The 11,565-nt window shown below is 43.6% G+C and overlaps 1 protein-coding gene across 1 annotated transcript in view; it reads right to left on the reverse strand.

Moving 5' to 3' along the window:
- Nucleotides 1-1,787, reverse strand: part of TBC1D15 (TBC1 domain family member 15) — a 113,765-nt gene extending 111,978 nt beyond the window's left edge. The window contains exon 1 of the mRNA XM_044280435.1: nucleotides 1,672-1,787. Within this exon, the coding sequence (XP_044136370.1) occupies nucleotides 1,672-1,695 (24 nt within the window). The 5' untranslated portion in view covers nucleotides 1,696-1,787. The remainder of the gene's footprint in view (nucleotides 1-1,671) is intronic.
- Between the last annotated feature and the right edge of the window lie 9,778 nt (nucleotides 1,788-11,565).

Consider the following 11,565-nt stretch of genomic DNA (forward strand, 5'->3'; position numbering starts at 1 on the left):
TGGTAAATGCCATTTGCTGACGTGAGACAACCCCTTTATATGCCTTTTTAGGGAGGTGCAAAGCTGTCATCAACCTGTAGGACAAAGATCGTAACAGAAGCGGTGATTCTGCATGCATGTCAACAGATGAATAACGAACCAGTAAGAATAAGGGGTTAATTCTGTATGAGAAATGCGAAACGTTTTTCACTGGAGAGATATTCACATATCCCTGCCTCCGTACAGGAGACTTATGATCAAGGTTGCGACTTAAATCTCCATATACAAACTGCTCAAGTCAAATATCTAACACTTCCAGAAATGTCTACGGCATATCCCCAGCTGACTAAAACAGGAGGTCCGTGTCCCCATTTGAATGGTGTGGAGGTTGAACACGTATGCTGCCGCTCTTCAAACTGTACAGGACTGCCAGAGGTAGAGTTCAGTGCTTGCCATGGGGAACGAATAGTTAACCTCTATTCAACCCTGCAGGGTCCAAGGCCAAATGACAATATGAAAGGGGTTGTCTCATCTCTGACAGTGGAGGCATATCGCTAGGATTAGCCCCCATTGTCTGAAACTGGGACCCGCACCTATAGTCGAGAATGGAGCGGGCCAAAGTGGTAGCTGGAGGACTCCGGTCCGGCCATCACAAACGTTCTCCCCACAGAATGTTATGGGAGGTCCCGTTACATGGCCCGATACCGGGCCGATGACGAGCGTCACGTCCATATGTTCACAAGATTTCTTCTTAGTGGGTGGCAACTGCATAGCGTAGTGCCAGGATTCGGAATTTGTACTGCAGTTCGGTAATCTGCCAAGGCTTAGCTCCTAAGATCTCATTCACACCGGGATGAATTCATTCATTGCAACGTTTCGGGTATATGAGAACACCCTTTTTCAAGCATATGTAGATGCTAATCAGCGTGTACTGGTGGCAATACTGAAAGAGGACCTGTCACCACCCCTGACATGTCTGTTGTAATAGCTTCATGCATTCCCCCTGTAATAACAGTTCTGGAGCATCTATTCTTATGGCTCTATGTTGTATTATTTCTACTAGAAGTTATGAATAAATTACTACCAGTCTGCAGTAAGGGTACCGAGGGGTGGTAACCAGTTGGGGGGGGGGGGGGATTGGATAGAGTCAGTCTGTGCAGGTAACACCCCTCTGCACCCTTACTGCAGACTGCTAGCAATTCATTAATAATAAAGGAACGGCACAACATAGTCTTATAAGTATAGATGTTCCAGAATTGTTATTACATGGAGCTATTACAACATCATGTCAGGAGCGGTGACAGGTTCTCTTCAATTCTGGAAGTCATCCCAGTGAAGTAGCCAGTCAGCAGCACTAGAAATCAGGTCTAGGACTGGCTGCCAGGACTCCTGGCCACTGCTTTGTCATGGGGAGTCAGACCATACAGGCAAGGTATACTGCCCTCTCCTGCCATCTTACAGCATGGAGAAGTCTGAATAATGCAGAAGATCTGCAGCTTCTCCAGTCACCAACACAATGTGGGCAGGACAGACAAGTGCCAGGCAGCTGCATACATCGCGGCTGGCACCGTGCACGTCACTAGGCAGCTGTGCAGACACAAAGGCTCTGCGTCAGCCTGATATTATTATGCATGCACACCGCCAGCGCGCACCACGGACCACGGACACGACTAAACTTCCTTTTTCCGTTACCTTTCCGGGGACAGAGGCCGCCATCTTGCCTACGAGTGTTTACGATGACGTCGCACTCCTCACGTGTCCAGGTGAAAACGCTTCCTCTGGTGGGTGCTGCGCATGCGCAGTCTGGGAGGCTCTGGGCGAGCATGTGATGTGTCACGGGATGAGGACGCGTGTCAGCTGACGTGATAACAGGGAATGGCAGTGCCCTACATGTACACAGGGCATTGGAGGCGTCAGCTGACGTGATAGCAGGGATGGCAGTGCCCATTACATGTACACAGGGCATTGAGAGGCGTCAGCTGACGTGATAGCAGGGATGACAGTGCCCATTACATGTACACAGGGCATTGAGAGGCGTCAGTTGACGTGATAGCAGGGATGACAGTGCCCACTACATCTACACAGGGCATTGAGAGGCGTCAGCTGACGTGATAGCAGGGATGGCAGTGCCCATTACATGTACACAGGGCATTGAGAGGCGTCAGCTGACGTGATAGCAGGGATGACAGTGCCCATTACATGTACACAGGGCATTGAGAGGCGTCAGTTGACGTGATAGCAGGGATGACAGTGCCCACTACATCTACACAGGGCATTGGAGGCGTCAGCTGACGTGATAGCAGGGATGACAGTGCCCACTACATGTACACAGGGCATTGAAGGCGTCAGCTGACGTGATAGCAGGGATGACAGTGCCCACTACATGTACACAGGGCATTGGAGGCGTCAGCTGACGTGATAGCAGGGATGACAGTGCCCACTACATGTACACAGGGCATTGGAGGCGTCAGCTGACGTGATAGCAGGGATGACAGTGCCCACTACATGTACACAGGGCATTGAAGGCGTCAGCTGACGTGATAGCAGGGATGACAGTGCCCACTACATGTACACAGGGCATTGGAGGCGTCAGCTGACGTGATAGCAGGGATGACAGTGCCCACTACATGTACACAGGGCATTGAAGGCGTCAGCTGACGTGATAGCAGGGATGACAGTGCCCACTACATGTACACAGGGCATTGAAGGCGTCAGCTGACGTGATAGCAGGGATGACAGTGCCCACTACATGTACACAGGGCATTGGAGGCGTCAGCTGACGTGATAGCAGGGATGACAGTGCCCACTACATGTACACAGGGCATTGGAGGCGTCAGCTGACGTGATAGCAGGGATGACAGTGCCCACTACATGTACACAGGGCATTGGAGGCGTCAGCTGACGTGATAGCAGGGATGACAGTGCCCTACATGTACACCGGGCATTGGAGTCGTCAGCTGACGTGATAGCAGGGATGACAGTGCCCACTACATGTACACAGGGCATTGAGAGGCGTCAGCTGACGTGATAGCAGGGATGACAGTGCCCATTACATGTACACAGGGCATTGAGAGGCGTCAGCTGACGTGATAGCAGGGATGGCAGTGCCCATTACCTGTACACAGGGCATTGAGAGGCGTCAGCTGACGTGATATCAGGGATGGCAGTGCCCATTACCTGTACACAGGGCATTGAGAGGCGTCAGCTGGTCAAGCCTGGAACATGTAACCTTGATTAAAACGAGGATGTCACTACTACTCCCCCCCCCCCCCCCCCCCCCCAGTAGAGGCAGGGATCTTCCCGAAGAATACATATTTTGAGTTTTATGCCTTTTTCTTTCAAATAAAACATTTTCCTGTAGTTTTTAATATACAAATGCAGCCAAGCAGTTCATCAGACCTACATCTCCTCCAGAAAGTAGGGCACACTCTTTAGAAGATCCAGCAACATGGAGCCACTTGTGGCCCTGCTGTCTATGATGTGATGTAGGCGACTCTCCAGTTAGACTTTGGCCTTCTTCATACTGGTGCAGTAACTGGCATTTCTCTATGGAGGATGTAATGAAGCCACTTAGGCCTCTTTCACACAAACGTGACGGATTGGCTCCGGATGCGTTCAGGGTGCGTTCAGTGAAATTTGCACCATTTTGCAAGCAAGTTCAGTCAGTTTTGTCTGCGATTGCATTCAGTTGTTTAGGATTTTTCACGCGGGTGCAATGTGTTTTGATGCGTTTTGATGCATTTTTCACGCTCGTGATAAAAAACTGAAGGTTTACAAACAACATCCCCTAGCAACCATCAGTGAAAAACGCATTGCATCCGCACTTGCTTGCGGATGCGATGCATTTTTCATGCAGCCCCATTCACTTCTATGGGGCCAGGGCTGCGTGAAAAACGCAGAATATAGAACATGTTGAGATTTTCACGCAACGCAGACCTGATGTGTGAAAAACAACGCTCATGTACACAGACCCATTCAAATGAATGGGTCAGGATTCAGTGCAGGTGCTATGCGTTCACGTCATGCGTTGCACCCGTGCGGAAAACTCGCTCAGTGTGACTGCGGTTCTATTTTTATTTGTTAAATGTGATACTGACCATTTTTGTAATATACCTTAATTACTGAAATCGTACATTTGTATTAGAAAAATAGCTCTAAAGTGTCCCATTTTGAGCCTTAGCAACGCTCCTCTGTCTTCTGTTTACATGACAGTCAGTGTTAGCAAGTCTTCACAGTTATGTAAACAGAAGACAGAGGAGCGTTTTTAAGGCTCAAAATGGGACACTTTAGAGCTAATTTTCTAATAGAAATGTACAATTTCAGTAATTAAAGTATATTACAAAAATGGTCAGTATCACTGCCCCTACACATTACACACATAAAAATAGAATGGCAGTTACACTTTAAGTGCAAACTCTAGATTCTACCTCTGCTGCCCAGCAAAAGAAAATTTATGAAATTGAGAATAGCTTGTACAGATGCAGTATCAGGCGGATGACGTGATAGGCCTTCCAGAGGGGGAATCATTCCTGTTACTTTCTTGAGGAGGACCTTCTAAAAATCACCTTTGGAGCAGACTCTTTCTACATGCGGATAGGAACCTGGGCAGGGCTTTTCTGACTGGCAGCGCCCCACACACTTTCATTACCAAAATGCTAAACTATTGGGACTGAGATAATATCCTAAAGACTAACCACCGGAGTGACCTGATTAAAAATAGAGGACAAGAGGTCAATACCTTTCCAGATTTTTCCTTGGAAGTCCAAAGAAGACGTCAGACGTTGGCAAATGTCAAGTAACAGGAAAGGTCACCAGTATCTGATCCCTGGTGTCAGACCCCTGCCGATCAGCAGTTCAAGAAGGCAGCAGCGCTGGCAGTAGTCTCGCTGCTTTCCCTTGGCCAAGTGACGACACATTAGGCTACTTTCACACTAGCGTTTTGTGTGGAACCGTCATGGATCTGCACAGACGCATCCGTTCAGATAATACAACAGTCTGCATCTGTTCAGAACGGATCCGTTTGTATTATCTGCAACATAGCCAAGACGGATCCGTTCAGATAATACGACTGTCTGCATCCGTTCAGAACGGATCCGTTTGTATTATCTTTAACATAGCCAAGACGGATCCGTCATGGATCTGCACAGACGGATCCGTTCAGATAATACAACTGTCTGCATCCGTTCAGAACGGATCCGTTTGTATTATCTTTAACATAGCCAAGACGGATCCGTCATGGATCTGCACAGACGGATCCGTTCAGATAATACAACTGTCTGCATCCGTTCAGAACAGATCCGTTTGTATTATCTTTAACATAGCCAAGACGGATCCGTCATGAACACCATTGAAAGTCAATGGAGGACGGATCCGTTTTCTATTGTGTCAGTGAAAACGGATCCGTTTTGGCCTAGGCGAAGCTCAGCCCCATAGAAGGGAATGGGGATGAGCTGCAATACCAAGCACAGCCACTATACAATGTACGGCGCTGTGCTGGGTAAGCCCCGAGAAGGCCCCAGTGCCGATGCCTGCTCAAACAGCTGATTGGCGGGGGTCATAAGTATAAAAATCTCAGAAAACCCTTTTAGAGGCCCGGAGGCCAATGTTTCTTTGAGAGACCAGGAGATGTCATTGACTGGCTGGAATTAGGCCCTGGCCCCCTCATTTATAATACCGTTTATTACCCATTTACCCTAATGTCTACAGGGAATATTCGGGATCAATTGTGAAATTATTAGTTGTTACGTGCCTTTCAACTTCTTGGTGGCCCCAATAAAGTACCTGACTGATTGCTTTTGCTAATCTAAGGGCACATCTCCTACACAGGATGGTTATTTACGTCATCTGTTTAACTTGACAGCTGTTTTTTTTATCACTTAGTGTTTTCTTATATGTGATATTAAAGGGGTTGTCCGAGTTATATAAAAACGGCAACTCCTGTAAATGTCCTAAAATAACGAAGAGATACTCACCTGTTTTCTCCACTGTTTCTTCGAGCTCTGCGCTTTGGTCCTCCCACTGCTGGCTGCAGTGGTGACATTCCATGCACAGGTCACCGCTGCAGCCAATTGTTGGCTTCAGCCATGCACGGGACAGGTTTTGCTCCAGCAGCGACCTGTGTGCACAGAATTAGAGCAGCAGTGAGGAAAATGGGTGAATAATATATTTATTTATAACTCAGATAACTCCTTTAATGTATACTGGGCTCTCATCATACAGCTTGTCCCGAGTTAGGTGGGAGACGGTTCTACCATACTTAATGTACAGCCGGTTTGTACAAGGCTTGTTCTCCTCCCCCTTACTTCAGCACGCTGTCTTACCTGTCTGTGGGTGCAGTCACCAATTTTTTTTCCCTCTCAGCTAGTATAAATTTCAAGATCGTCTCTTAGAGCTCATGCACAAACGTATTTTCTATTTCCGTTTCCACTCCGTTTTTTTTGTGGATAGTATGCGGAACCATTAATTTCAATAGGTCCGCAAAAAAAAAGGAAGTTACTCAATGTGCATTCCGTTTCCATATTTCCATTCCGCAAAAAAAAAATAGAACATGTCCTATTATTGTCCGCGTTACGGGCCAGAAGTTCCGTTTGGCAAAATACGGAACGCAAATGGACTTTATCCGGATTTTTTGCAGATCCAGTTTTTGCCGACCGCAAAATACAGACGGTCGTGTGCAAGAGGCCTTAGAAAAAGAGAAGCGTAAATGATAAAAATTAAAAGAGGTTTGGTGTTTAAATTTCTCCAAACCTACTGCCCTCATGATTTACATATACAGGGCTCCAAAAACATTAAAAAAACAAAAACTAAATACCTTTGCACATTCTGCCTACGATATCTAATTATGGCAGTAGCCATTCTAGTGGTAAAGAGGGCACAGACTGTATTCAAACAGATCCATGTTGACCACAGAGGCAGATTTGTTATCCTACGGGGGCTTTTCCATAACAGGCTCCTAACGCTGGTCAATGTACCCAGTACTATGCAAAAGTTTTAGGGAGGTGTGGAAAAATAATCCAAAATAAAAATACTCTAAAAAATGAGTTAATAATACGATTTTTATAAATTAACAGAATACAAAGGGAAGGAACAAAAAAGAAATCTAAATAAAATCAATATTTGGTGTGACTACCCAGTTTTTTCTAGGTACACTTGTACAGTTTTTGAAGGAACTCAGCCGGGAGGTTGTTCCAAACATCTTGGAGAAATAACCACAGATCTTCTGTGGATGTAGGCTTGTTCAAATCCTCCTGTCTCTTCCTAATATCCCAGACAGACTTGATGATGTTGAGTTCAGGGCTCTGTGGGAGCCATATCAGCACTTTCTGGACTCCTTATTCTTTACACTAAAAGGTGGTTCATGATGACAATGGTTGTATGTTTGGGGTCGTTGTCGCTCTGCAGAATAAATTTGAAGCCAGACACCTCTCCAATGGTACTGCATGAAGGATAAGTATCAGCCTATATTTTCAGTACTGAGGACACCAATAACCCGGACCAAATTCCCAACAAAATTTGCTGAAATGCAGCCGCAGGCTTGCAAGGAACCTCCACCATGCTTCACTGTTGCCTGCAGACCCTGGTTATTGTACCGCTCTCCAGCAAACAAACTGCCTTCTGTTCAAGCTAAATATTTCAAGTCTTGACTTATCAGTCCAGTACTTCTGCACCCCAGTTCCTATGTTTTCGTGCATAGTTGAGTGGAAACAAGGTCAGGTGACTCAACTATATACAGAGGAACTGGGGGCTAGTTCTCTAAGATGTTTGTGACAAGTTCCTTCACAAACTGTGTGCAAGTGTTCCTAGAAGAAATTATGCGGTTTGGACGGTAAAGGGTGTCACACAAAATATTGATTTGCATTAGACTTCTCTTTTCTTCATTCACTTTATTGATTGGTAAAAATAAACTGTTAACAATTCTATTTTTTAAATCCCTTTAAAACCTTTCTACCGTTTTGTTTCTGTGAAAGTTCTTCAATCTAGCTGATAAATCCATCAACGCACGGCTCCTGTTTCTGACAGCTCTACCTCAACACGGTGGAAGGGACACATCACACAGGCTGTAGATAAGGAGGGAAAACAGGAGGACAGCAGCATCCTAGACCCAGCATGAGAAGGTCCGAAAATAGGAGCAGGATGTAAACCGAATATCTGCCAATCTGAAAAGTAATACTGCAGACTGAAATTTAGTGTAAATGTTCTCTTTTTACTCAGGATAACCACTAACATATTTATAAATATTTTTTACCCCAGGACAAAGGTGTCCATAGCCTTCAGATCTGCAGCATCAGTCTGGGAAATTGGACCACGATAACCCCTTAAGGACCGGGCTAATTTTCACCTGAAGGACCAGGGCATTTTTAGCAAATCTGACCAGTGTCACTTTATAGTGGTGATAACTCAAAAAACGCTTTTACTTATCCAGGCCATTCTGAGATTGTTTTCTGGTCACATATTGTACTTCATGACAGTGGTAAATCTGAGTCAAAATATTTCATTTTTATTTATAAAAAAATAAATAAAAATACAAAATTTACTAAAAATGTTGAAACATTCGCAATTTTCAAAATTTCTATTTTTCTGCTTTTAAAACAGATAGTGATACCTCCTAAAATAGTTATTACTTTACATTCCCCATATGTCTACTTCGTGTATGGATCATTTTGTAAATGACTTTCTTTTTTTGGACGTTAGAAGGCTTAGAAGCAAATCTTGAAATTTTTCTAAATATTTCTAAAACCCACTTTTTTGTAACAACTTCACATCTGGGCCATTTGCCCCCTTCCTGACCAGACCTAATTTTGCTAATCTGACATGTGTCACTTTATGTGGTAATAGCTTTGGAACACTTACTTATCCAAGTCATTCAGAGATTGTTTTCTTGTGACACATTTTACTTTATGATAGTCATAAATTTGAGTCAATATATTTCACCTTAATCTCAAATTTACCCAAAATTTTGAAAAATTCGCAATTTTCTAAATTTCTATTTCTCTGCTTTTAAAACAGAAATACCTCATAAAATATTTATTACTTAACATTCCCCATATGTCTACTTTATGTTGGCATCATTTTGTAAATGTCAATTTATTTTTTAAGGATGTTAGCAGGATTAGAATTTTAGAAGCAATTCAGGTCTGAAGTCACTTTGTGGGGCTTACATAGTGGATACCCCCATAAATGACCCCATTGTAGAAACTACACCCCTCAAGTTACTTAAAACTGATTTTACAAACTTTGTTAACCTTTAGGTGTTCCACAAGAATTAAAGGAAAATGGAGATCAAATTTAAAAATCTTACTTTTCTGGCAGATTTTCCATTTTAATCCATTTTTTTCTTTAACACATCAAGGGTTAACAGCCAAACAAAACTCAATATTTATTACCCTGATTCTGCGGTTTACAGAAACACCCCACATGTGGTCATGAACTGATGAACGGGCACACGGCAGGGCGCAGAAGAAAAGGCGCGCCACATGGTCTTTGGAAGGCAGCAGATTTTGCTGAACTGGTTTTTAGATGCCATGTCCCATTTGAAACCCCCTGATACACCCTTAGGCCCCTTTCACACGGGCGAGATTTCCACGCGGGTGCAATGTGCGAGTTGAACACATTGCACCCGCACTGAATCCGGACCCATTCATTTCTATGGGGCTGTGCACATGAGCGGTGATTTTCACGCATCACTTGTGCGTTGTGTGAAAATCGCAGCAAGCTCTATTTTGTGCGTTTTTCACGCAACGCAGGCCCCATAGAAGTGAATGGGGCTGCGTGAAAATCGCAAGCAAGTGCGGAGGCGGTGCGATTTTCACGCACGGTTGCTAGGAGACAATCGGGATGGGGACCCGATCATTATTATTTTCCCTTATAACATGGTTATAAGGGAAAATAATAGCATTCTGAATACAGAATGCTAAGTAAAATAGGGCTGGAGGGGTTAAAAAATAATAATTTAACTCACCTTAATCCACTTGTTCGCGCAGCCCGGCATCTCCTTCTGTCTTCATCTGTGAGGAATAGGACCTTTAATGACATCACTGTGTTCATCACATGGTCCATCACCATGGTGATGGGTCATGTAATGGACCATGTGATGAACACTCCCAGATGAAGACAGAAGAGATGCCGGCTGCGCGAACAAGTGGATTAAAAGGAGAGTTAAATTATTATTTTTATTTATTTTTAACCCCTCCAGCCCTATTTTACTTAGCATTCTGTATTCAGAAAGCTATTATTTTCACTTATAACCATGTTATAAGGGAAAATAACACAATCTACACAACCTTGAACCGAAACCTGAACGATGGCGATCCCCAATATGTATACTTTTTCTTATTTAAGTTTTACACAATGATAGCATTTTTGAAACAAAAAATGATGTTTTAATGTGTCCATGTTCTGAGAGCTATAGTTTTTTTATTTTTTGAGCGATTTTCTTATGTAGGGGCAAATTTTTTGCGGGATGAGGTGACGGTTTTATTGGTTCCATTTTGTGGGACATACGCCTTTTTAATCACTTGATGTAGAACTTTTTGTGATGCAAGGTGACAAACATGGCTTTTTTTTTTAAACAATTTTCTTCTTTTTTTTAACGGTGTTCACCCAAGGGGTTAGATCATGTGATATTGTTATAGAGCTAGTTGTTACGGACACGGCGAAACCTAATATATATACTTTTTAAAATGTCACTAACACAATAATAGCATTTTTAAAACCTATATTTATAGAACCGACCGTCACGGAGGCGGCAATACCAAATGTTTTTTTTTTTACCCTTTGCATCCCCCATTAGGTCATACAAGACCTCTGGGGGGACATTTCACTTTTTATTTTTTCAGTATTGATTTCTCCTGTAACTGGGGCTGACATAGTAGACCCAGTTACAGGGGAAATATATTCTTCCCCCCCTGTACAGCCTCAGTGCAGGGCTGACCGAGGTCTCTGAAAGACACAAGAGCTTCTGCGCTCTCCCTGCTCTGTATACACAGCGCTCAGTAAGGGCTGTGTATACAGCGATCTAGAAGGCAGGGATACCTGGGAACTGTCCCTGCCTTCTCTATTGGTTGCCCTGCTTTCACTGGCAGTGTGCAACCCGCTCCACGATTAATGTGCAGCTGCGATCTCTGAATGGACGTTCAGAAATGTCTATTCAGAGAAACGTCCGGGAGGTGGTTCTCTATAGTCAACAGGCGGATGGGAGGTGGTTAACACCTTAAAGGAGCAGGCAATTTTTTGTAAATCTAACCAGTGTCATTTTATGTGGTGATAATTTTAAAACGCTTTGACTTATCCAGGCCATTCTGAGTTTGTTTTTTAGTCACATACTGTACTTCATGACACTGGTAAAATGAAGTAAAAAAAAAAAAACATTTTTATTTATAAAAAGATACCAAATTTAGCAAAAATTAGCAAATTTCCAAGTTTCAATTTCTTTACTTCTATAATACATAGTAATACCTACAAAAATATTACTTTACATTCCTCATATGTCTACTTCATGTTTGGATCATTTTGGGAATGACATTTAATTTTTTGGGGATGATACAAGGTTTAGAAGCAAATCTTGAAATTTTTCAGAAGTTTTCAAAA

Source organism: Bufo gargarizans, chromosome 2 (genome assembly GCF_014858855.1).
Source record: "Bufo gargarizans isolate SCDJY-AF-19 chromosome 2, ASM1485885v1, whole genome shotgun sequence".
Taxonomy (NCBI): domain Eukaryota; kingdom Metazoa; phylum Chordata; class Amphibia; order Anura; family Bufonidae; genus Bufo; species Bufo gargarizans.